Source organism: Nicrophorus vespilloides, unplaced genomic scaffold (assembly GCF_001412225.1).
Source record: "Nicrophorus vespilloides isolate i.1.1-1 unplaced genomic scaffold, Nicve_v1.0, whole genome shotgun sequence".
In the NCBI taxonomy this organism is placed as follows: Eukaryota; Metazoa; Arthropoda; class Insecta; order Coleoptera; family Silphidae; genus Nicrophorus; species Nicrophorus vespilloides.
The window spans coordinates 3,745-31,679 of NW_017098473.1; the positions used below are offsets into that span (position 1 = coordinate 3,745).

The following is a 27,935-nucleotide window of genomic DNA, read 5'->3' on the forward strand; positions in this document are numbered from 1 at the left end:
ACAACAAACAAAAATATTAATAAACATACGCGTCAACAAATAAGATGTAAATGTTAGAATTGTTTTTCCAAGTTAGTAATAATTTCATTGATTTTACTGCAATTATGCTGTAAGCGAAAGAAGCTTGAAGCTTTTATTCAACTGGTTATTTAATAGACATTGTATTTGCGTCTTTGGTGCATCTAAAGCTAATAGGAATAGGTAAACTGATTAAATATTGAAGGTATCTTGAATGCTCTTCTTCGCCTTCCTTGCAGTTTCTCTGGCACTATTTGCTGCTTGCTTAGCGACGTTCTCTGCATCCTTAGCAGCTTGTCTCGCTGTCTCCTTGGCCTTTTCAGCTGCATCTCTTGCTGTCTTCCTAGCAGCATCTGCAGCATCTTTGGCCGCGTTCTGGGCGCTTCTCTTCACAACCTTGCCATCAACGGTTGTCTCAACTTTCGGTTCTTTCTGTAAATTAGACTAAAAAAGAATATTAAAAGAAATTTATATATAATGATTGAACGCTTTATATCCTTAAAATCCAAGTGACCTTGCATCCCAACCATGCATTGTGTAATAATTGTATAGTTTATATTTCTGATCAATACGGGGAAAAATAAATAAACTTAATAACAACTCAATTTCAACGTCGATTTTTACCTGTTGATCGTCTTGCGTATAATATAATCATAGCGAAGATTAACAATTTCTGTAATCGCTCCATTTAACACACGATAAATGGATTGAGGACTCGTTAATAATTTTAAGGTAGATTTAAATAAATTAACGTCGTAAACGCTTTTGATGCTTTCAACGGAATCAATTCAAAAGAGTGTCTAATAATTGTTTTGATTAATTAACGAATATTTTAATTAGTTAATTTATTTATTAATGGTTTTTGTCAAGGTATATTAATTTATAATATGAATATTTGTTTATTAGAAGTTTTTAAGTGTGCTTTGAATAATTATCGAAAAAGTGATTAACTTAATTTGTTTAATAATATAATATAAAACAAATGTTAATTTCAAATTTTTGATTGGTCCATTTCGACCTTGTTAAAGTTTTGCAACTTATTTATAAAATGAACTAACAATAATAATTTAAGCTACGCTTTGATAATTGTGTTTTAAAATATTTTTTTTCTTAGAAATTGATGAATATGAAAGTTGGATATTTTGGGAATGTAGCGAGTATTCATACATTGATGTGGTTTCATCCATTTGGCAGAAAATATATGAAATTTACCTGGAAATTGTAACATTAATGTTCGTTTAATCAAGTGAAACGATATTTAGTAAATAGCATATTATAATAAATTGATGATGATTGATGATAAATTGATTTGTAGAACTATTTTTTTTTTCAGTCTATTTAAGATTTACAGAAGTTTTTCATTCACTTTCTTAATGAATGTTTCTCATTCAATATAATTATTTATATATATTCAGAGCGACTAATACCCGAATGATAAAGTCACCCTACTCAAGATTTCGTGGGCGCAGGTTCGAATCCTGGTCAAGCCAGGCCCTTTGTGAGTCCTCTCGGCGCTTGCAGAAATAGGGCCATCGTTCATCATGAATGGAGAGTCAAATGAAAGACAATGACAGTGTTAAGGGCAGCAGCAGATACACAAACAAAGGGAATAGTGGAATCGTAGAGTATCAATATACTAACCTACAAGACGGCAGCCAAGCAACAAATTACAGAAGAATATAAAGGTAAAATCTTCCATTGGGAAGTTTACGAAAACAGCAAAATTTCTACCGTCATTAGATTTAATTAATGTTTGCAGGAATAAGATTGTAAATTAAATATACTATGACATAATAAAAGAAAGTAAGAAAATTTGAAAAAAAAAATCTGAAATATTTGACAAAGTAAAAACACAGAGTGATAATTTCTAAATTCATTTATTTTTCGTTTAAATACAATGTAAGATAAATATTTAATAATAGACATGGACTAAGTAAAGTTAAGTAGGAAGTTTTACTGCATTGATTCGTCGAAAATATATATGTGTACATTTCGTAATTAGGCTAAAAATTGTGCTAAGATCTAATAGGATTTCGGTGATTATATAACATTTTCGATTATTTGTGTGTGTTTTTTATTTAAATAAATTTTAGTTTTGGCAATTAACTCTTCAGTCGTATCTTGGGTGGCTGCGATCCAATCGACTAGAAACAAGTGACGGCGTTGAAGTAGCATCTCCAGTAGACCCTCCCCTTCTGCTGACCGATCAAACTGCCGTGTCCCCTTCTCTGCAAGTTCATCTTTAAAAAAGCAACAACAAACAAAAATATTAATAAACATACGCGTCAGCAAATAAGATGTAAGTGTTAAAATTGTTTTTCCAAGTTAGTAATAATTTCATTGATTTTACTGTAATTATGCTGTAAGCGAAAGAAGCTTGAAGCTTTTATTCAACTGGTTATTTAATGGACATTGTATTTGCGTCTTCGGTTCATCTAAAACTAATAGGAATAGGTAAACTGATTAATTATTGGAGGTATCTTGAATGCTCTTCTATGTTCTGCTTGCTGTTTCTCGGGCACTCTTTGCTGCTTGCTTAGCGACGTTATCTGCATCCTTAGCAGCTTGTCTCGCTGTCGCCTTGGCCGCCTCAGCGGCAACTCTTGCTGTCTCCCTGGCAGCATCTGCAGGCGCGTTCTGGGCGCTCCTCTTCACAACCTTTCCATCAATGGTTGTCTCAACTTTCGGCTCTTTCTGTAAATTAGACTTTAAAAAAAAAGAATATTAAAAGAATTATATATAATGATTGAATGAATGTTGAATTGTTACCTCCACGGCGAAAGCCTCGGACTCCTGCAGCATAGCTGCTACGGCGACGACCACGAAACAGACGAGTACTAGCTTATTCATGTTGGATTAGCAATGAAGTTCTGACGATTTCCATAGCTCGAGTACGCTTTATATCCATAAAATCCAAGTGACCTTGCGTCCCAACCATGCATTGTGTAATAATAGGATAGTTTATTTTCGTGATCATTACGAGGGGGGAAAAAAATGAAAGAAACCTAATAACAACTCGATTTCAACGTCGTTCTTCACCTGTTGATCGCTCCGCTTTTTGGGACTTGTTGCTCCCCACGAAATGTCAGTCAGTTGTGGGGGTAATCATGTGAACGTGCGGCTGTCTTGAGCCCCTATTTTCAAAGGTTTCTTTGCTACATCCGAATTAAACGGCCTAACGAGATCAGAGCTCTAATCGATTTTCCCGTTCGCTTCTCGTGGATAATTGCGTTTGTCGTAATTAAGAAGAACGACCGCACCTTGGAACTATGCAAATACAGAATAACAGAAGGAAAAAAACATTGTTTTCCTTTCAACCTTCGTGTTTCCATGTCACCTGTGGCAGATTAATCGCTAATTTGATGATTAGCTGTCTGATAATCATTAACAAAAGACACATAACTATTGAGATTTCAAATGTAATTAACAACATAATTCCAAATTAATTATCAATAAAGTAAATGAAACTTTAAATCAAACATGTTATGGAAAATATTTACAAATTTATTAACAAATTTTATAAAAAAAAAAACAAACTATTTCATACGTTTTTTTTTTTCATATTATTTTAAAACATTTGTACCTAAATTCAATAACGAATCAATCAAGTTATATAAAACTTTGAAAAATCGCACATAATTTTTTAATCAATAATGAATCTATTTAATTAAAAGAAAACTAAAGATAAACAATTTGAAACTTTTCTAATTATTATATTTGGGTCAACTATGAAAACGATCATCTAAAATTAGTTAATTGTTTTCTATTATTTTTTAATTTAATCATAAAATAATCAATTTTTAACTTAACTTAACTTTAACTTAATTATAAAATGTACAAATTTGAAAATTTCTAATTAAGATTTGCAGTTTTTAGTAAAAGTTTAATAATTGACAGTGGAAACTCGGTTAACGAACTATTCAGACCCGAAAAATATAAAAATGTAAATTCATAACTTAGTAATTTCCAAAAAAATATTATATTTTATAACATTTTTTTTAAATAAATTTAAAACAAAACGCATTATTTTTTGTGCACTTATAACAATTGTCTTAACATTCGCGATTCATCGTGAAGTGAAGATACGAAGTATCAGCTAACTTATCGTGACGCAAATTTGGCGATTTCGTTCGGCAGATTTCGGCTTTATGCGAATAGTTTTATTACTTTCTTATCGAATACGCAGGTGTTAAGTGTGCAGGTGCAGATGAATCATCGCGAACAGGTGTTTTCGTGACCATATAAGAATTGCTTTAACGTTTTAGAACCGCTGTGATTCATTGCGACTCAAACAAAACGCGTTTTCAGAGATTTTTCAACATTCGACAATTTGTCATTACTTTATTTTCGTGTAAACATTTACATTTAATTACGATTATTTTAATTAAAAATTAATATAAACTTGCGTTAAATATATCATTGAAAATATCTTTTCATTTTGTATTGAAAAATATATAAATATTTTAATTATAAATTTCAATAATATAAAAAAAAATTGAAGTTTATAATATATAGAATTCATTATTAATTTTGTTAATTGTATTTGTATAATCAGTGTTAATAAAATTAGAATAAAAACATGTATTTTCCTAACAAAAGTTTAATGAGTTAATTGTTGTAGGTCAGAATTGTTAAAAAATGCAAATTATTCAATCGAAATGCGCATAAATGGAATGAATTAAATGCGTGACAAAACGCGTTTTCATTACCATATAAGGAGATTATTCATCACTCGACTATTTTTTATTAATTTCTTTTCGTGTAATCATTTACATTTAATTACGTTAATTTTAATTAAAAATTAATACAAACTTGCGTTAAAATATCGTTGAAAATCTCTTTTAATTTTGTATTGAAAAAATATAGAAATATTATTATAAATTTCAATAATATAATAAAAATTGAAGTTCATAATACATTGAATTCATTATTAAATTTGTTAAACGTATTTTTATTTTAATTAAATTTGTGCATGTTTATAATTGTAATCAGTGTTAATAAAAATGAAATAAAAACATGAATTTTATGGAATGGAATGTATTAAATGCGTGCATTCATTCGATTAGTAGAATAAATTATTTAGAAAAAGGTACAATTTTAGATGCTCGAAAAACCGAAAACATATCAATTTCCTTTTAGAAATTTTAACGAAATGAATGATTTGAATATATAAAATTAAATTTATGATTTAAAATAAATAATAATTAATAAAATCTTTCTAAATTAATGTCCGAGAATTGTTTTAACGTTTCGGAATTGATTTGCTGCAGCTGCTAACTTATCGTGACGCAAATTCGGCGATTTCGTTCGGCACATTTCGGCTATTATGCGAATAGTTTTATTACTTTCTTATCGAAAACGCAGGTGTTAAGTGTGCAGGTGTAGATGATTCATTGTGACCAGGTGTTTTCGTGACCATATAAGAATTTCTTTAACGTTTTAGAACCGCTGTGAATCATTGCGACCTAGACGAAACTCCTTTTCGTAACCATGTAAGGATTTTTTTTTTAATATTATCGAATTTTTTATCGGATAAATATTTAATTTAATTTTTTTCATGTGAATTAAACTTTAATACAAGATGATTTGCTTATACAGTAAAACCTCGCTTAACGAGCACTTCGCATAACGAGCATTTCGTTTAGAAGTTGATGAATTTTAACATAAACTTCTATATTACATTTTTTGTCAGTAGAAAAAGAATGGTGAAAAACAATTTAATCGAACTTTATAAAGATAAATAAAAAACTAAATTTTATCGAAATAAATTATTTAAATATATAAAATTAAATTTATAATTTAAAAGTTAATTACTTTTTAAAAAAAAAATAAATTTACTTATAGTCATTTGTTTCAATAAATTTTTTTATATGCAAGAATTGTTTTAACCTTTACTGCATTAGCTAACATATCGTGACGCAGATTCGACGTTTTCATTCAGTAGATTTCGGCTATTATGCGAATAGTTTTATTACTTTCTTATCGAATACGCAGGTGTTCAGTGTGCAAGTGCAGATGATTCATTGTGACGTCGCGAACAGGTGTTTTCGTTTTGGAAACACTATGATTCATTGCGACGCAAACAAAACGCGTTTTCGAATGTTGAAAATTTGACAATTTGTTACTACTTTCTTTTCGTGCAAACATTTACATTTAATTACGATTATTTTAATTAAAAATTAATAGAAACTTAGAAAATCTTAGAAATATATCGTAGAAAATCTTTTTCAATTTTGAATTGCAAATATAGAAATATTTGAATTATAATTTTCAATAAAATAATAAAAATTGAAGTTTATAATAATAATATTAATGTTTACTACATATACAGAAATAAAAAGAATAAAATAAATATATATATATAATTTCAAAAAATTTGACTGATAATATATTGATAACATAATATATTGAATTCATTATTAAAAGTGTTAAATGTATTTTTGTTTTAATTAAAATCAAATTAGTGCATGTTTTTAATTATAATTAGTTGTTTTTAATTAATAATAAGAATAGAATAAAAACGTGTATTTTACTAACAACAAAAATTAATCAATAGATTATTGTAGGTAACAATTGTTAAAAAATGTAAATTATTCAATCGAAATGCGCATAAATAGAATGTATTAATTGCGTATATTCTCTAATTAATTGAATTGTAGATTAAATTATTTAGAAAAATATATAATTTTCGACGCTCAAAAAACGAAAACATATCAATTTCATTTAAGAAATTTTAACTAAATGAATGATTTGAATAAATAAAATTAAATTTATGATTTAAAATAAATAATAATTAATAAAATCTTTCCAAATTAATGTCCGAGAATTGTTGTAACGTTTCGGAATTTATTTGCTGCAGCTGCTTACTTATCGTGACGCAAATTCGGCGATTTCATTCGGCAGACTTCGGCTATTATGCGAATAGTTTTATTACTTTCTTATTGAATATGCAGGTGTTAAGTGTGCAGGTGCAGATGATTCATCACGACCAGGTGTTTTTGAGACCATATAAGAATTGCTTTTACGTTTTAGAACCGCTGTAATTCATTACGAAACAGACGAAACGCGTTTTCTTAACCATATAAGGAGATTTTTCATTAATCACCTAATTTTTATTACTTTCTTATCAATTTATAAACGTTTTATCACAGTAAAAAACGTTGAAATTGTATACAAATTTAAAAAAATAATAAATTCTAATTATTAATCTACAAATATTAACACAAAATTTTCTTATATCATTTAGATTTTTATTTTAAATTGCTCTTTTTCCTTCGTACAGATAAAGTTAAAATTAAATTTTCATATATGTATAGTCGAAATTTTTAAGTAATTTTATGATTTTTGCACCAAATCTTATTTTGTCGAAGATTTTTCTAATTTTATAAAGATTTCGGCGATTTCATTTGGCAGATTTCCGCTTTATGCAAATAGTTTTATTACTTTCTTATCGATTGTGCAGGTGTTCAGTGTGCAGGTGCAGATGATTCATCACGATCAGGTGTTTTCGTGATCATATAAAAATTGCTTTAACGTTTTAGAACCGCTATGATTCATTGCGACGCAGACGAGACGAGTTTTCCTGAGTCGACTGATTTTTATTACTTTATTTTCGTGTATTTTCACTTTGATTGAATAATCTACATTTTTTATAAATATTGTTACCATTGTTATTTTTCTAATTAAGAATATTTATTATTTTCTGTAATCTACGTTTTCGAATCACAATAATTGCTTACAACTTTATGGCAGCAATACATGCATAAAATCGTATAGAAAATTAATGAAAATACAAAAAAATCTTAGACAAAATAAGTTTTGGTGCAAAAATCATTAAATTACTTAAAAATTTCGACTATATATATATGAAAATTTAATTTTAACTTTATGGAAAAAAGAAAGGAAAAAGAGCAATTTGTAATAAAAATCTAAATAATATATGAACATTTTGTGTCAATATCTGTGATTAATGATTAGAATTATTTTTTTTTAAATTTGTATACAATTTCAACGTTTTTTACTGTGAAAAAAGGTTTATAAATTGTTAAGAAAGTAATAAAAATTAAGTGATTTATAAAAAATCTCCTTATATGGTTATGAAAACTCGTTTCGTCTGCGTCACAATGAATCACAGTGGTTCTAAAACGTTAAAGAAAATCCTTATATGGTCACGAAAACACCTGGTCGTGATGAATCATCTGCATCTGCACACTGAACACCTGCACATTCGATAAGAAAGTAATAAAACTATTCGCATAAAGCCGAAATATGCCGAACGAAATCGCCGAATTTGCGTTACGAAAGTCAGCAGCTGCAGCAAATCAATTCCGAAACGTTAAAACAATTCTCGGACATTAATTTAGAAAGATTTTATTAATTATTACTTATCTTAAATCATAAATTTAATTTTATATATTCAAATCATTCATTCCGTTAAAATTTCTTAAAGAAAATTGATGTTTTCGTTTTTTTTTATCGTTATATTTATAAAAAATGTAGATTATTCAATCAAAGTGAAAATAAATTGAATCAAACGAAATTTACAATAAAAGTATTATATTTGAAACAATTAAAATATTAACCTGCAATTAATACATGACGATGAGACATTTTCCAAATCTTATTTTACAGTAGGTTCATTCATTTACATCTGTGGTTTCCAAACTTATTTGGAAATCATTTTTTTTCTAAATCTTCTCTTCTTTCTTTCATGCTTTCACCGCCACCTTAAAGTAATTCATCAAATACACCAAATGTGGCCAACACCTGGAACACTGCAGCGCCCACTTTGGGAATCACTTAAAATTTATCTAAGATTTAAAAGAAAATCGAAATTTTATTAAGATTGTGCAAAGTAAATGAAATAGTAAAACGAGATTTCTCAAACTATTTGAATTAATAATAATTATGATTGAGTCATTTATTAATAAATTAATAAAACTTGTTGACTTTTCCAATTAATTTTTATCATTACTAAAAAAAAGTACTTATATTTTCTTAAACTTGAACTGTTTTTTTCCAGTTTGCAAAATACTCCAATATCACAAAAGTTTAATGAAATCCATAAATATATAATTTCCTAGGAATTAATAGACTTGTTTACAAATAATTAAATATTTATATAGCAAATTTCTACAGAACCTAAGACAAACAGTGTACAAATAAAAACAGAGTAATTAAATATGATTCACTTCACATCTAAATTTATTGCAATAATAATGAATGTAATCATATTATATAAGATAGCCATCATGATTACAAATAATTGCTTCTCGCCAACGAAATATAGCGTACTTTTTGGGTTTATACATAAATATAAAGTGGAATAATAAAAGGTCAACGAATGTGTTACATAATTATCCATAAAGTGGATGACTTCGAGTGAAACGATTTGTGAAATGAACTCAATGGGTTTTAATATTAATAATAGTACGCGCAATTGTGGTTGGGTTTCGATGACCTTGAAACACAATCACATTTATATCATCGACTTTGTTATTGATGGTTTGCAAATGTACGGAAAATTAGTTGTTGTTCCCAACGTTTCTGTTATGTTATGTTTGTGTTTTTTTATGTGCATATAAATATCACCGTACTTATTTATAATTGGATTGTAACAACAATCTATTGCGAATAATTTTAATTTATAGTGTAGAAAAAACAAATAAAGTTTTCTATTTTGAATAGGAAAATTTTCGCACGCTGTGTTTTCTTTTTGGATGAAATTGGCAATTATTTAATAGGAAACTTTTATATAATAATACAGTAGAACCTCGCTTAACGCGCAAAAGGAATTGTAAGAAAAATGACTCGATTAACGAGCGATGTTTCGCATAACGAGTGACGATGAGAAGAGAAGTCCCGGATTGCGCGCATTCTAGATCATTTTTAGAACTTATTATGTGTATTTTTGAATTTTTTTCACTATACGAGTAAAAATCCGGAAATTTTGGAACTATTTAAGCGAGGTTTTACAGTTCTAGCTATTATAGGTCGATTTATATAATATTCTAATGTTGAAGTGAGTACAAAAGTAGTTAATCGATTTTATTTTCTAATTTATCAAAATTTAAAAAAAATGAAGTTAATTTTATCAATTTGCAGTAGATTTAATTTGAAGTTGATATAAACTGTAGAATGGACAATTTTCAGGAAGTTATTTTTGTTTTTTGTCCAAAATTTTATGATTCAATGGTTTTTGAATTGTGACAAAAGCATTTTGATAATCGTCTATGAAAACATGTTATAACAGCTTTAAATTGTATTTCCTTTACAATTTTTCAAGTTAAATTCATATGTAATTATGTTTAATCTTAATAATATTCTAAAGAAAAAAAAGAAGAAAAAAAAATAAAATTTAAGACAATTTTATAAAATAATTATTATATTATAGAATTAGAAATGCAGTAAAATCTATAGATTTAAAACGTATTTATTTATATTGTTTGATTTAAAAGTTATACGAATACTAAATAGTAACGGTTCTTTTATGACATTATTAATTTTTTTAAAAAAAACTAAAATTACTAAAAGAATTGTTAATAAATCATTTCGTTTATTAAATTTACTAAAATATTCAAATGTAAATGTAAACAAATTTAGTCATTTATGAAAATATTACGTTTTTGTTTATGACAAGCATTTATTGTTTTCTAATCTTAGTAAAATATTGCAGTAAATAATCTAATATATGAAAAATGTTGATCAAAAGTGTTTTATAATTAGAATGCATATTTAATTACTAAATACAATTACTTATGTATACAAATTTAGTAATCTATAAAAAAAAAGATCAAAGTTGTGTGTTTAGTTTTCAAGAAACGATGAAATTTGAGAAAATTGGTATTAATATAAAGACGTAATTTGAGAAATTTGTAAATAATTGGAGAAATTTTGAATGATTATGAACAAATTTGGGAAATGTAGATATAATTAATCTAAAAAAATTGAATTAATTTGTGAAATTTGGTAATAAATTCGATTAAACTTGAAAAATTTGGTAAAAAATTGATAAATTTGGGAATATATTGAAAAATTTATTATTTTGAGAATTAATTTGAGAAATTTGGAATTAATTAGAGAAATTCGCAGTAAACAAATGAAATAAATGTATAATGTATACAAATTTAGTTAGCTGTGAAATTGGATTAATTTGTGAAATTTGGTAATAATTTTAATAATTTGGAATTAACTTGAGAAATTTGGGAATATTTAAGAGATTCGGAAATAATTTGATAAATTTGGAAATAATTTGAAAAATTTGGAATTAATTTGAGAAAATTGCAGTAAATAAATGAAATAAATATATAATGTATACAAATTTAGTAAGCTATAAAAATGTTAATCAAAAGTGCAAAATTGCAAAATATTGACATTTCGTTTATGACAAACAAACAAATATTAATATTTTTTTATTAAACTAAATGAATTATGTATAGAAATTTAGTAATCTATAAAAAAAAATGATCAATGTTGTATGTTTTGTATTCAAGAAACGATGAAATTTGAGATTTGAAAACTTTTAATGAAGATTTTTATTTAGTTGGGAAAAAATGGGAATTGATTTGAGAAATATGTAAAATTTTGAAATAATTTGAATAATGTAATATTAATTTAATAATAATGTGGAATTAAATTGAGAATTTTGGAAAAAAATTGGAAAGATTCGGAAATAATTTGGACTTAATTTGAGAAAACTACAATAAATAAATGAAATAAATGTATAATGTATACAAATTTAGTAATCTATGAAAATGTTGATCAAAAGTTGTTCTGTAATTAGAATGCAGATTTAAATACAACTAACTATGAACAAAAAATATATGCTGAAAGTCATTCAGTTAGGAGACGATAAGACGAGGATTAGTGCAAGTGAGATAAGCCATCTTGATGGGAAGTACATCAAGTACATCAATAAAAAAAAAAACAATTGACATGGGAAATGCGGCACGTGTTTCGCATCCGGACGTGGAAGGATCGATGAACTGTGCGAATTCACTCAACAATTGGTTTCAACAGCAGTACAAAAAAAAAACGAGAAGAGAGAAATCCCCGAATGTCGATGGAAGTTAATTAAACACTTAAACCCAATCAATCAAAAAAAAAATGTTTGCAATTAAAGTTCGAAAACTCGTTTAATTTGAATTCGTGGATGTGTGGAATTCATAAAACTGAAACAGTCGTGTCCACCTGAAAAGCGAATTTGAGGAGAAAAAAAATAAGTAATTACAATTGTTACGACTTGTCAATTAGTACAGTTCTCAATTAAAGATTTATAATTGTTTAATTAATTAACGTAATTACATTGAATGATATCCTCTCGCATGCGAGTAGTGATAAAGTCAAGATTAATGTAGAAGGCTTTATTAATGTTGTATATGTTCGTTTATCCTCTCCTTAAGATCCTTCATCGCGTCGCCCACGCGAGTCTTGAAGCTCTCCCACATGTGCCGCATGTCTTCCTCGAGATACGACGTACCCTGTTCGTTCGCAACAATAATATATGAAAAAGATGTCTTTTGATACCTCGCGAACGCTTCTCGTAATAAATGCACTTACGTTGTGTCTCTCCGTGTCGCATAACGTCTCTTGAGCCTCAAACACTAATAGGAGACAGCAGATTACCATAAGCACTATTATTCCCTTCATTTCAAATGATTTACTCACATACACAAGACACAAAGAGACCTCTCAACTCGCGACTTCCTTAAATATACTTGAAAATGCAGGGACCATTGTTTTAAAGACACGCTAATTCTGCGAGATTATAGAGCGCCGACGCTTAATTTGCATTCAATAACTTTGATTATTCAATTTTCTAAAGCACATACCATTACCATTGTTTCCCTCAAGAATTCAAACACTATTATTACATTCACATAATAACTATGTAGATTATTTTTATGTTCATTTTCTTGTCGTATTACAAACTTCCACAATATCCGCAATTTTCTAAAACCAACGTTAATTATACAAATTTTAATTGCAATTTTTACTGATAAAATGTTATAATATTATAGCAATATTGAATATATTGTAAACAAACTTAATTACTTAATTATTGTATAAGTTATGAACTCTTTTAACGATGCAAAGTATCGATTTAAGAATTAATTGGAAATCGAATGTAATTTAACTTTTCTTTTTTTTTTCTTGATATGCAAATTTTCGTTTTCCCCTTCATCGTAATCCGCTGCAGGCGGCTGCGAGTGCGTAGACGTTGCTGTAATAACAATCATCGGCTGCATAAGACGCTCAATTTTATACCATCCGAAGACTTCATTAGCATAGCAAGTGGTATTACGTTGAAATTATTAATTTCAGTAAAGGCACTAACTTGTACTATAAAATCCATTGCGAAATTTACATGCAATTTACATTCTTCTGATAATTATGGATACTTTGTATGGAATTTATTTATATTGTTGCTTATCGCAACGAGGAATTATTTTATAAGGTTTTTAAATGTATAATATTGTTGATAAATTTGAGTTTTGAAATTATTAATTTAAGGATTTTGATTTAGTTTTGATAAGAAAATGGAATTGATTTGAGAAATGTAAAGTTAATTTGAGAAATTTAGAACTAATTTGAGAAGTTTGTAAATAATTAAAAAAGTTTTGAACAAGTATGAAAAATTTTCAAATAATTTGAGTAATTAATGGAATGCAATGAGTTTTGAAATTATTAATTTGAAGATTTTGATTTAGTTTGGATAAAGAAAGAATAGATTTGAGAAATGTAAAGTTAATTTGAGAAATTTGGAAATGATTGAAGAAATTTTGAATGATTATGAAAAAAAATGGAAATGTAGAATTAATTTGAAAAATTTAGAAATAATTTAAGAAAATTGTAAATAATTGGCAAAAATTTTGAATGAATATGAAAAATTTTGATTTTTTTGAGTAATTAATGGAATTAATTGTAATAACTGAGAAATTTGGACTTATTTTTAATTAATTAAATTAATTTTGTAAAATTTGGTAATAATTGAATAACTGGGAAATTAATAATAACTGGGAAATGTAGAATTAATTTGAGAAATTTAGAAATAATTTGAAAATTTTTGAGTAATTAATGGACTGAATTCGTAATATTTGGTAATAATTGTAAATTTGGGAATCTTTTGATAAATTTGGAATTAATTTCAGAAATTTGAAAATAATTGGAAAATTTTTGAATGAATATGAATTTTTTTTAATTTTTTTGAGTAATTAATGGAATTAATTCGTAAAATTGATGAAATGAAATTGAGAAATTTGGAATTAATTTGGGAAATTTTAAATTATAATGTAAAAAAATGGAAAATGTAGAATTAATTTGAGAAATTTAGAAGTAATTTGAGAAATTTGTAAATAATTGGAAAAATTTTGAATGAATATGAAAATTTTCAAATTATTTGAGTATTTAATGGAAGTAATTGGTGAAATTTGGTAATAATTGTAATAATTTGGAATTAAATTATGAAAAATATTGTAAAAATTGTATATAAATAAAAAAAAAAAAAAAAAAAAAATGGGAATATTTTAAGAAATTTGGATTTATTTTGAGAAATTTTGTATGATTATGAAAAAAAAATGGGAAATGTTGAATTAAATTGAAAAAATTAGGAATAATTTTAGAAATATGTAAATAATTGAAAAAAAAAATTGAACAAGTACACAAAATTTCAAATAATTTTAGTAATTAATGGAATTCATTCGTGAATTTTGTTAATAATTGTAATAATTTGGAATTAAATTGTCAAATTATTTTGCAAGGTTTTTAATTAATTTAATTTTTTTTAGTTAATTTAAAAAAATGTACAGTTAATTTAAAACCATAATTAATTTTGAATTAATTAGAAAGAATTTGAAAAAAATGTAAAATAAATTAGAACTAATTTGATAAAAATTAAATTAATTTAAAAAAATATGAAATTTTTTAATTCATTTACAAAATAATTCACGTAACTAGTTCCAATTTAAATAAAAGTTATAATAAAATCTAATAAATCTAATTAATACGACTAAATTAGTTTAATAAAAATGTATGCTCTTTATAAAAAAAAAAACTAATCGAGTTGAAGCTGCAATTAGTTTTAATTGAATTTACTCACAGCTCACTTTGATATGCAAATGGATGTCGTCCAGTGCGAAAATATTAATTTAAACACAAAAAAAATGCATGTTACTAATATAATAAAACTTTACACACATATTTCAGAGAAAAAAAATAGGAAAAATGCATTTTTTACATTGATTTTAAACTGAAGTAACAAGTTCAAATCATATTTTATTTAAAAAATAATTTGATTCAAAAGGTTTTTTGTAATTTGCAATAAACTAATCACTATAAAATTTAACAGGTTGCTTTAATATCGTCTCAAATCGTATGCGAGTAGAAAATTAGGTCGATCAAACGTAAAGTTTATTTTAACATTCAATTTGATTATCCGTCCAATTTAACTGTTGCTTTGTGTCGACGGTTTTTACTAGCTCGGAAGGCGTGATCTTATCCCATTTGCAACTATGTACTTTCTAAATTTGTAACTCGAAAAGATATGGGTTAAGTAGCCAGTTAGAACTAATGAGGTGGTGTATTGTATTGTTCAGAAAGTAAATGCAGTGTGAAGAGTGAGTGTGCAAATAATGATATAGAGAAAATAAAAAGAAATGAATTGGTAGTACCGTTCGTACCGCATCTTCTGACCGTGCGGAATATCCTTTGGATCTGGATGTTTCCTCTTCCTCAATCGCCTTCTGCAGCGCCACCATCAGTCGGTCTATCAGCAAAGCAGCTCTCTTCTTCGGGACGATCATCTAAAGCAAAGACGTAATAACAACATTACTATAAAAAACGTATTGGTTTTCTGTATCATAAAAAGGAGATAATAGAAATCGAATTCTCTTTCCATCTTTTCTTACAGATTCACTTGAATGTGATTTTATGTAAACAGAGAAGATTGGAATGCAGCGACGCATAAAATTATTGTAGGATTAAGTTAAATATTTGCGAAAAATTATGGAGATGTTTTCGGGCAACATCTTTATTCGGTAATTGCCTCCATCGTCCTGCATAATCAAGATTAATTTTCATCCCCTGTTTATTGTTGGATGTTTGCCACTGTTAAACAGCTTTTTTTTGTTAATAAACGCAGGATTAAAACATTCAAGTTGGAGGCAAAGGTAGTTTATAATGCGAAGACTGTTTGATGTCAAACAGAACGATGATTGTTCGCCGCACTACTTCACTACACGTAAATCCCATCTTATTAATTTTTAAAGCCGTTTGTTCGATGAATAATTGCGTACATTTTCGATAAAGTTTTTTTTCATAAATTTTGTTAATTAAGTTTATATTTAGTTACGAAACTAATTAATTACATGTAATTGTATATAGAATGAATAGAAATTTAGCAATCATTTTGATAAAAACTACAATCTAAAGACTTGATTAACATTAGTAAAGACATTATTCACTTGCAGATATAAAAAAGTAGATGAAAAATCTATAATAATTTATAAATTACAATTGCAGTAAAACAAGTAAAATCTTCTTGAATTTAAATATATTTTATTTACAAATTGTTTTTGTTCATAATTTGGACCAAAGCAATTATTTTCATATAATTTGCAAATGAAATAATTAAGATGAAATTTTTTTTAGTATAATTGAAGAAAATTTACATATTAAGTTAGCTTTTTAACTTAAGAAAACTGTATGAAAATTTTAATGTGAAACAACTGTGAGATGAGTTGGTTTTTCAATTTATACTAGTGAATTTTCAATATGATGCATTTTCCAAGAAATATATTTATTAAAGTATTTGAAGAACAAAAGTCTTGCATCTAAATGGAAAATTTAGATATTGAATACGCTTTTTAAATATATTTTATTTCCAAATTGTTTTTGTTCATAATTTGGACCAAAGCGATCATTTTCATATAATTTGCAAATGAAATAATTAAGATGAAATTTTTTTAATATAATTGAAGAAAATTTACATATTAAGTAAGCTTTTTAACTTAAGAAAACTGTATGAAAATTTCAATGTGAAACAACTGTGAGATGAGTTGGTTTTTCAATTTATACTAGTGAATTTTCAATGTAATGCATTTTCCAAGAAATATATTTGTTAAAGTATTTGAAGAACAAAAGTCTTGTATCTAAATGGAAAATTTAAATATTGAATACGCTTTTTAAATATATTTTATTTCCAAATTGTTTTTGTTCATAATTTGGACCAAAGCGATCATTTTCATATAATTTGCAAATGAAATAATTAAGATGAAATTTTTTTAATATAATTGAAGAAAATTTACATATTAAGTAAGCTTTTTAACTTAAGAAAACTGTATGAAAATTTCAATGTGAAACAACTGTGAGATGAGTTGGTTTTTCAATTTATACTAGTAAATTTTCAATATGATGCATTTTCCAAGAAATATATTTATTAAAGTATTTGAAGAACAAAAGTCTTGTATTTAAATGGAAAATTTAGATATTAAGTACGCTTTTTAATCTAAGGAAACTATATGGAAATTGTTTTGTAACAAAATTATGAGATGTAACAAAAGTTCGCTTAGTTGGCGTTAATACTTTTGTTTCTGAAAAAACAAAAGTTGTTTCTCAATTTGTTAAAGTCTAACGATATTTCATGTCAAATTTCAAGAAGATCGGTAAAAACGGATAGGAGAAAATGCAAGAGTAGTGATATAATGTTGGTATAAATTCAACCACCAACACTGCAAAAAAATGATTAATTTGGAAATAATTAGAAAAATTTAGAATTATTTTGCAAGGTTTTTTTAATTAATTTGATTTTTTTGAGTTAATTTAAATAATGTAAAGTTAATTTAAAACTTTAGTTCATTTTGAATTAATTAGAAAGAATTGGAATTAACTTGAAAAAATGTAAAATAAATTGGAACTAATGCGATAAAAATGAAATTAATTTGAAAAATTATGAAATTTTTTAATTCATTTATAAAATAATTCACGTATCTAGTTTCAATTTAAATAAAAGTTATAATAAAATATAATAAATCTAATTATTACAACTAAATTAGTTTAATAAAAATGTATGCTCTATATAAAAAAAACTAATCGAGTTGAAGCTGAAATTAGTTTTAATTGAATTTACTCACAGCTCACTTTGATATGCAAATGGATGTCGTCCAGTGCGAAATTATTAATTTAAACAAAAAAAAATGCATGTTACTAATATAATAAAACTTTACACACATATTTCAGAGAAAAAAAATTGTAAGAAAACTGTAAAAAAATTTCAATGTGAAACAACTGTGAGATGAGTTGGTTTTTCAATTTATATTAGTAAATTTTCAATATGATGCATTTTCCAATAAATATATTTATTAAAGTATTTGAAGAAGAAAAGTCTTGTATCCAAATGGAAAATTAAGATATTAAGAAAACTATAAGAAAATTTCAAGAAGATCGGTAAAAACGGATAGGAGAAAATGCAAGATTAGTGATGTAATGTTGGTAGAATATTAAGTCATCACTTGGGCTACGCGAAGAAATCCGCATGATAGGAAAAAAGGCAAATATTTGTTTTGCCCAAGCATTTACATGAAATATATTTTCCAAGAAATATATTTATTAAAGTATTTGAATCGCTTTTATAGCTTAAAAAGTTTATAAAGATGGTTCAATTGAAACGCACTTATAAAACAGTTTTTAGTGCAAGAAATAAGCTGTTTAAATATGAAATAATTGAAGAAAATCAATTCAAAACAGAAAAAAAATCAAGAAATTAATGCATCCTTTGAAATAGAATCACATCAAAGCATCTGAAAATATGCAGAGAGCAATCTGAATTTGTATGAATGCGAAGAGATTGCCTTCTTCTGCATTTTCAACCCTCAACGTGCAACGTTTTTCCTCCCTATTTTATTTTTACATAACACTTTTTATTTTATTTTTGTCGTCGCCTGAGTTGAACCCAGTTGGGTGAGTAAAAATACACATGCATGTAGGTCCTCAGCGTGCGAACAGAGTATTACAACCGATCGGCTTTTAACTCAATTTCTATACTAATGGTGCATGTGGTTGCTACATTCAACGCCCTGATGTTTTTACTGCCTTTGGGGGAGAGTACGCCACCCTTCCATACGCATTAAGCCAAAACATTCCATAATAATCTCAGTGACCTTAGCAAGAAAAAAAAAGAAACAACGCAATCCTCTTTAACGCAATTAAAGCTTCCAATGACTTTTCAATCTTAAGAAGGAAATAATCGTTTTTTTTGGTGTTTGAGTAAGAGCTTCGAGGCAAGATGAAAAAGGCTTTCAAAGTGAGGCAAAAACCACGAACAAAAGGTTCGCTCCCTCCTCGCAATTTAGATAATATTAAGTGACTGCTCTCTCTCTACTATAATCTAGTTCAGTTTCATATTCTTCATGTAATTAAGTGCGCAGTTTCAATGGCATCTATTCGCTTTTTCTTCTCCTCAGCCGTACGTAATTGAGTTATGCAACACAAAGTACATGTCTCTCCAAACGTTACGAAAAACAAAAGACTTATAATTAATCTTAGGTATTGCGATATTAATTAACAAAATCTTATTATCAATCGTTAAATTTCTACAATTTGTAACGTTATTAATTAAGAATTACCTTAGTTTATAAAATTTTAAATGTTATTATTGATTAATGAAATGATGAAAATTTACATTTATTTTTTACAAAACAATTTAAAAGTTTTCATTTCCTATAATTGTTTTGTTACGATTTTTTTTTTAATTTTTTAAGTAAAGAAGATTTTTTCTTTTTGCTATACAATTAGAAGAATAACAAGGGATGAGTTGTTATATATATTATTATATTTTTTTTTGTATCTGTTTGTATAATATAATGATGATGCGCGTGAAAGGTGTGCTGAAAATGAGAGGGACAGGAGAGGACAGGAGAGATTCGTTAATTAATTGACGCTGAAATTCTGATTTGGCATTCACACTTTTCGCACCGAATAAATTTCACGTCCGGATGGATTTCGTTAATTACCGTTATACAAAGTTCACGCACATCCACACAAAAATGATTCCAATTAAATGTGAGGCGCGTTGGCGTGCACTTTTCTTAACTTAACTTAACGTAACATTTTTATTATTGTAAAAACGTGCAAGTTTACAGATCTGCTCTTATAAAAATTGAGAAATTTTAGTAAATTGTAAAATTAAATGTTAATAGTATTCGAATTAAAATGAAATATCATAAGAATCGATAATAATCAATCTAAATTTTTGTAATAATTCAATTTTCTACACTTTTCTCTATAATTTAGATATTTAGAATTTTACCTGCTCCTTATAGATTACAAGAAATACACAAAATTAAAAATTGGTAATTTCACTGAAAACAAACCTTAATTTCAAATTTTATATTGAATAGAAACTAAACAGAAAAAAAAAACTAAAAATGTTACAATTTCTAACTTTTCACATTTTAAAAAAATATAATTTTTTATTAAGTTATATAAAAAAAAAACTAAAGATGATGCAACTATAATTATCCAATCTCTTGATTAACTATAATTTTAGCTTCAATTTGCTCTTTCGATTTCTCAGCTGCTTCTTGTAGATTTAGAGAAATACACTAAATTCTAAATCAATGTTTTTCACATCAAATATCAAAATTGTTTCATTTTTTTTTATTAAATTATACAAACAATTAATGATGATGCAACTATCATTATCAACTAACTTGATTACTTATAATTTTAACTTCAATTTGCTATTTTGATTTCTCAGCTGCTTCTTGTAGATTTATAGAAATACGCTAAATTCTAAATCAATATATTTCACATTAAAAAAAACATCAAAATTGTTTCAATTTGTTTTATTAAATTATCCAAACAATTAAAGATGATACAACTATGATTATACAATCACTTGATTAACTATATTTTTAACTTCAATTTGCTCTTTTTATTTCTCAGCTGCTTCGTGTAGATTTAGAGAAATACACTAAATTCTAAAGCAATGTTTTTCACATTTGAAAAAAACACATCAAAATTGTTTCAATTTTTTTGTTAAATTATCCAAACAATTAAAGATGATACAACTATGATTATACAATCACTTGATTAACTAAAATTTTAGCTTCAATTTGCTATTTTGATTTCTCAGCTTCTACTTGTAGATTTAGAGAAATAAACTAAATTCTAAATCAATGTTTTTCACATCAAATATCAAAATTGTTTCATTTTTTTTTTTATTAAATTATACAAACAATTAAAGATGATACAACTATGATTATCCAATTACTTGATTAACTACAATTTTAGCTTCAATTTACACTTTTGATTTCTCAGCTGCTTCTTGTAGATTTAGAGAAATACACTAAATTCTAAATAAATGTTTTTCATATTTAAAAAATAAAACATCAACATTTTATATTAAATTATCGAAAATGTAAATGTGATACAATTATGATTATACACTCATTTAACTACTTACAATCTTGGCTTTAATTTTATTTCTTGATAACTAAGCTACTTCTTGTAGATTTTGAGAAACACACTAAATTCAAACTCAATGTTTTTCATGTTTAAAAAAATATCACAATTATTTCAAATTTTCTATTAAATTATAAAAATAACTAAAGATGATGCAACTATGCTTTTGTTCTCATTTTATTAATTATAATCTAGCTTTAAATTACTTACTTAATTTCTCTGCTATCTTTTATGCTTTAAGAGAAATCGACTTAAATTCAAAGACTCTGATTTTTCAATTTTACCTCTTCATTGATACAAATTAAACCGCTTATTGATACTACAAATGGACAGAAGATGTTAGAATTGCTGATTTCTGCATAAAAGCATATGTGGAAACTAATATGAAATAGAAACTATAGACGTATTTATAGATGTAGCTTTCATGAAACGATTCAGACAAACCTATTGTAATCAATACGTACTGAAAACTCATTACTTTTCTTGTTTCTTAGTCATTTAACAGCTGAAAGCTTAACATGTTCAATTTAAGTTATAAATTTGATAAAAATATATAATTTTCCAAGAAAAACTCGTAAAATTATTAAAATTTATAAGAAAATAACACTTTTTCTAATTAATTTTGAATTAAAACAAAACTGAACACTTTAAGAAATTTCATATTGATAAATACATGAAATTAACTAAATCTAAATGAAAACTGTGTTTTTATCAAAAAAAATAAAGAAATTATATTCTGAATTAATTAAATACAGTAAATTTAAATGAAAAAATAAAGCTTTCTTATAAGAAACTCGGAAATGCGAAAACATTTTTCTTCAATTTGAATACAATGAATATTGGAAGCCTCCGAGCATCGCAATCAGATTGTACTCGAACTCTATAATCATACATAAACATTGCAAGATTCTTGAATATTTTTATTGAAAAAAATAAAACTTGTAAACTTCTTAAGAGCAATTTACGTTATTGCCTATTTCTGGGGAGAAACGGAAGGAGTCAATTGGTGATTGATCGAAAACGGTGTAAAGTGTAAAGTGTCGAGAAGCATGATCGATCCGTTCACGAAAAGAATCGAACCGCCGCTCTCTAAATATTTTGTAACTTTGTGAACTTCGAAATATCAAGTTTCAAGCAAGTTTTCCGTCTTTCATCTATTAATTAATTGCTATTTGCATTAAAGAAATCGATCTGATTTTTGTCAATCAAAATTTACAAATTACAATAAAGTTTGATTAATCAATTGATTCTGCATAATTTAAGCTTTACTTTGGAGATTTCATCTGTTGTTAGAATTTATTGAGATATAATTTGTAAATATTGTTTTTTCAGTAATTATTTAATTGTTTTGTATGTGATTATTGCGGACGATAAAATCTGTTGTTTTCTCATTTAAAAAAGACGCTTTATGTGCTGAAACGAAGGGTTTCCTTCGCCATTAATCGACCTTGCAACAACAACAACAAATAAAAATACATTTGGGTCAAGTTTTTCGCCTCGGACGATCCGTAAATGGCAATCGGATGGGATTAGGTAACGCGTAAAATGCGATAATGGTCGAAGAGATCTGCACTTTTATGGTGATTACAAATCGTCGGATGTGCGAAGATGAAGATGGACTAATAATAATAATGAAAGAAAAAAAAGTAGTGTTTTTTGAGGAGATGAGATGGAACACTCTGTAGTAATTATCTCGGATCGGGTTTTGGTTGACAATAGGTTGATTAGAGGGTTATCGAATACCGACGCGTAACTTGGCTAATCACTAACCGGAGGATAATAATTGCAGCCGGACGTGGACAAGTTTTGATCATCAATTAAATTCCAAATCTTATTACATGAAACTCTAGATACGATTCGGTTTGGTTTCAAATTGTGAAAGACATTGTTGTTTGTAGTTAATTATATAAGTTTCTTTTAGATAACTTTCAAATATTACATTTCATTTAAATATTCAAAGAGATTTTCCTACATAAAGTTCACATAATTGAATGTATAACTAAAATGTAGTAGATTATAAAATTTTGAGTTAAAATCAAAGAAAAATTAAAAAATTATAAAACATTTGTAAAAGATTTCGATATGAATAAAAAAAACACATAAATCTTTGTTGTAAACTACATTTAGTTAATAAGGATTAACAACAAATTTCAATTTATAACTTTAACTAAAATGTATTAGAAAATATTCTCACACACAAATCTTTGTTGTAAACTCTCTATTGATGGAATTGAAAACAGAAAGTTTCAAATTTTATAGTTTTGATACGTATTTTTCTTATTGAAATGTTTTCGCAGTAAATGTTTTGTTGTTGTTATAAACTAAACTTAATAAGTAATAGAAAATAATGTCGAATTTAATTGATAGAAATTTTGTTTAAAATGGATAAAGTTTAAAGTGTAAAGTTTTCAATAATGAAATGTTCTCAAAAATATCGAATTTGAAGGAAATATTCTTACATTTTTTTCTTTACTTATTATATTTTAATCAATTATAACTATTTCTTGTTGAAAAATAGCATTTTTTTTATTAAAATAATATTTCATTTAATTTAATTTAATTTAATATTTCAAGTTCATTTTAAAGATTAATTTTTTGTATTCAAATATTTTGAATTATTGCAGTTAATATTATTAAATTTTTTGACATTATTTTATAGAACATCTTTGAAATTTATGAAATATAGAAAAATTTGAAGTTTTTTTTTTAAATAATTTATAGAAATTTTGCATAGCAAATATTTTAGGTATTTTTTTAGATTAAAGTCTTTTATTAGACATAATTTATTAACAAAAATGTTTGGTTGTTTCGTATTGCTTTCTACACTCGAAATTGCTGAAATTTATTTTCATTCTACAATAACTTTTCGTAAAATCAACCGTATTTTCAAAATTATACATGAAATTCAATAAAAAAAAACATAATTTCACTAGATTTTCATAAATTTAAAACTCTCTAACTTCACATCTTTCCTTTACATTTTCCTCAAAGATTTAACTTCTTAATTTATTACATATTTCAACATTTAAACCTTATATATTAAGTCTTTACCTTAACTTCTTTACTTTTCTTATTTCTTCAAAGACTTAATCAACACTTCTTAATTTATTTACACAATTCACAAATTATCTCATACTTTCCGTTAAAATTGCAGTTTTTTTTTTTTTCATAGATATTACAATTTCTCTTTAATTACAGATGAAAATAATTAAGAAACAAATAATATTGCCTTGTTCGTATTGTTTTTTTTTCACTCAAAACTACTGAAATTTACATACAAATTTAAACATACTTCGTAGATTTGAATTATCTCATATTTTCTGTTAAAATTACAGTTTTTTTTTATTTTCATAGATATTACAACTTCTCTTAATTTACAGATCAAAATAATTAAAGAAACGAAACAAGTTTGCCTTGTTCTTATTGTTTTTTCGCTCAAAACTACTGAAATTTATATAGAAATTTAAACAAATTTAGTATATTTAAACATATTTAGTAAATTTGAATTATCTCTTATTTTCTGTTAAAATTGTAATTTCCTTTTCATATATATTTCAATTTCTCTTTAATTACAGATCATAATAATTAAGAAACAAAAATGTTTGCTTTTTTCGTAGTTTTTCAGTCAAAACTACTGAAATTTACATACAAATTTAAACAAATTTAGTATATTTAAACATATTTCGTAGATTTGAATTATCTCTTATTTTCTGTTAAAATTGCAATTTTTTTCCTTTTTCATAGATATTACAATTTATCTTTAATTACAGATCAAAGTAATTAAGAAACAAAAAAGTTTTCCTTTTCTGTATTGATTTTTCACTCAAAACTACTGAAATTTACATTGAAATTTAAAGAAATTTAGTATATTCAAACATATTTCGTAGATTTTAATTATCTCTTATTTTCTCTTAAAAAAAGTAGTTTTTTTTTCATAAATATTACAATTTCTCTTTAATTACAGATCAAAGTAATTAAGAAACAAATAAGTTTGCCTTGTTCGTATTGTTTTTTCACTCAAAACTACTGAAATTTACATATAAATGTAAACAAATTTTGTATATTTAAACATATTTAGTAAATTTGAATTATCTCTTATTTTCCTTTAAAATTACAGTTTTTTTTTTCATAAATATTACAATTCCTCTTTAATTACAGATCAAAATAATTAAGAAATTTATGTTAAATCTATAAAAATTTAGTATATTTAAACATAATTAGTAAATTTGGATTATCTCTAATTTTTCGTTAAAATTGCAGTTTTTTCATAGATCTTTCATTAATTATAGATCAAAATAATTAATGAACAAACATTTTCGTATAAAGATTTCGATAAATTAATTTTTGTAGTTACAAAACTATTGAAATTTATAGAAAAAAAAACAACATTTTATAATTGGAAATTGTGTCTTTATGTATTATTTTCTTATAAAAAGAATGTGTTATATTCTGGATAGAGATGATTTTTCTCTTTTATTAAGAGATCATCTGAGAGAGATCAGGTGTCGGGAGGTGGAGGATCTGCGGCCACAAAAGTAATTGAATCCGTGCGGGAAAACAAGACCATTTCTCTTTGCTATTCGTATAACCTTTGAAACGAAAATAATAATAATAAAAAAAAAATGGATGGGAAAACCGTATAAGAGAAGAGGGAATGTTCTGCTCACCGGATATTCATCGTATTTCACGCCAAGTAGATAATCGGGATAGTCATCTGTTGATCTCTCCGGTGCGGCGCTTCTCTTCTCGAAGGGGAACGCGTTGACGTCCTCGTAGGGCAGAAGGAAGAAGCATCCCAGCAGAAGGAGACAGGAAAGTTTTCCTTCCATCCTGTGCGAGCAGAGAGAGAGAGCCGAAAACGGATTTGGTAGCAAAAAAGAAGTAAAAGTTCTTCTGCGAAGCAAAGTGTGCGCACTTTTAGGTGTTTAGGCTTCTCGATAATATAATTGTGTACTGGTTGCGAGGCATCCCCGAGCGCTCGCTTATATATATATTGTGTACGCGTACGCCACCCCCTTTTTGCCGACGGCAGGGCTGGACTCTCCATGTTTCTGCGCTATTTCTCCCTTCCGAACGCTTTTCCTCCCCCTTGAACACCATCCAATAACAACAACTCTTTCGCCGATCCTCCGACAATCTGCACATAAAATCAAACTCGGCACACGTACATCTACACACGTCAATTAAAGTACAACAACATCTCAGACATCATTAACAAAATATAAATAAAACCATGTTTATCACCGAAATACACGTTCGTTCGTTATCTTACCAAGAAACCTCGCATCATCATTACTCGCAACTTTCTAACTTACATGTTTAACTTTGCCATTAACTCAATAAATAATCATTTTTACATAATTCTAATTATATATTTTAAAGTTGTGCACTTCAAAATTTACATGCTCAAAATAAAATTCAATACAATCGCGACATTGAAACTTTCTTAATTACTTTTTTACTTTACACTTACCACAATTTACGTTTATTTTCATTCTACAATAACTTTTCGTAAAATCAACCGTATTTTCAAAATTATACATGAAATTCAATAACAAATATAATTTCTACAGTATTCTAAATTCCATAGCTTTCCATAAAGTTAAACTTTTTAACTTCACATCTTTACTTTGCATTTTTTTCAAAGTTCTTCTTAACTTCTTAATTTATTACATATTTCCACAATCAAACCTTATTAAGTCTTTAACTTAACTTCTTTACTTTTCTTATTTTTTCAAAGACTTAATCAACACTTCTTAATTTCTTTACATATTTGCAAGTTTCAACTTTTTCATAAAATCAGACATAATTCACAAATTAAATATGAATTTCAATAAAAAAAAACATTAAACCTATTATTATCAGGTAACAATGAAACTTTCCAAATTACATCTTTAACTTTGCCTCTTTTTTTTTCAATAATTAACACATTTCCATATTTAAATTTGCCATAAACTCAATAAATCATCATTTTTACATAATTCTAATTAGATATTTCAAAGTTGTTGTAATTTTTCATAAAATCGGCAATATTTTACATGCTTAAAAACTCAATATAGTCGCGACATTGAAACTTTCTTAATTACTTACTTACCACAATTTACGTTTATTTTCATTTTACAATAACTTTTCGTAAAATCAACCGTATTTTCAAAATTATACATGAAATTCAATAACAAATATAATTTCTACAGTATTCTAAATTCCATAGCTTTCCATAAAGTTAAACTTTTTAACTTCACATCTTTACTTTGCATTTTCTTCAAAGTTCTTTTTAACTTCTTAATTTATTACATATTTCCACAATTAAACCTTATTAAGTCCATAAAATCAGACATAATTCACAAATTAAATATGAATTTCAATAAAAAAAAACATTAAAACCTATTATTATCAGGTAAAACGTAACAATGAAACTTTCCAAATTACATCTTTAACTTTGCCTCTTTTTTTTCAAT

General features: G+C 26.2%; 2 protein-coding genes across 4 annotated transcripts; both read right to left on the minus strand.

The window, feature by feature from the left end:
* LOC108562532 lies at positions 1-2,874 on the minus strand. 2 transcript variants are annotated; one of them, XM_017920904.1, is made up of 2 exons: positions 2,788-2,874; positions 1-462 (listed from the first exon to the last, which is right to left on the minus strand). In XM_017920904.1, the coding sequence occupies exons 1-2, from the start codon at positions 2,866-2,868 to the stop codon at positions 211-213; spliced, it is 333 nt and encodes a 110-aa protein (XP_017776393.1). In that variant the 5' UTR covers positions 2,869-2,874; the 3' UTR covers positions 1-210. The 2 variants fall into 2 exon arrangements, with proteins under 2 accessions (XP_017776393.1, XP_017776394.1); XM_017920905.1 differs by lacking the exon at positions 1-462 and adding an exon at positions 2,328-2,724.
* LOC108562531 lies at positions 2,097-26,459 on the minus strand. Of its 2 annotated transcripts, none has more exons than XM_017920903.1 (3): positions 26,145-26,459; positions 15,696-15,818; positions 2,097-2,258 (listed from the first exon to the last, which is right to left on the minus strand). In XM_017920903.1, the coding sequence occupies exons 1-3, from the start codon at positions 26,304-26,306 to the stop codon at positions 2,163-2,165; spliced, it is 381 nt and encodes a 126-aa protein (XP_017776392.1). In that variant the 5' UTR covers positions 26,307-26,459; the 3' UTR covers positions 2,097-2,162. The 2 variants fall into 2 exon arrangements, with proteins under 2 accessions (XP_017776392.1, XP_017776391.1); XM_017920902.1 differs by having other exon boundaries at positions 15,687-15,818; positions 26,145-26,453.
* Positions 26,460-27,935: the final 1,476 nt, after the last annotated feature.

What these genes read in the sequence shown, in the direction of transcription:
- LOC108562532 (XM_017920904.1), bottom strand. Translation starts at nt 2,868, where the DNA reads ATGAATAAGCTAGTACTCGTCTGTTTCGTGGTCGTCGCCGTAGCAGCT. An exon ending in CCGAGGCTTTCGCCGTGGAG is followed by an intron (nt 463 to 2,787) that starts GTAACAATTCAA and finishes ATTCTTTTTTAG; the next exon opens with TCTAATTTACAGAAAGAACC.
- LOC108562531 (XM_017920902.1), bottom strand. Translation starts at nt 26,306, where the DNA reads ATGGAAGGAAAACTTTCCTGTCTCCTTCTGCTGGGATGCTTCTTCCTT. An exon ending in TGAAATACGATGAATATCCG is followed by an intron (nt 15,819 to 26,144) that starts GTGAGCAGAACA and finishes TCTTTGCTTTAG; the next exon opens with ATGATCGTCCCGAAGAAGAG. An exon ending in CAGAAGATGCGGTACGAACG is followed by an intron (nt 2,259 to 15,686) that starts GTACTACCAATT and finishes GCTTTTTTAAAG; the next exon opens with ATGAACTTGCAGAGAAGGGG.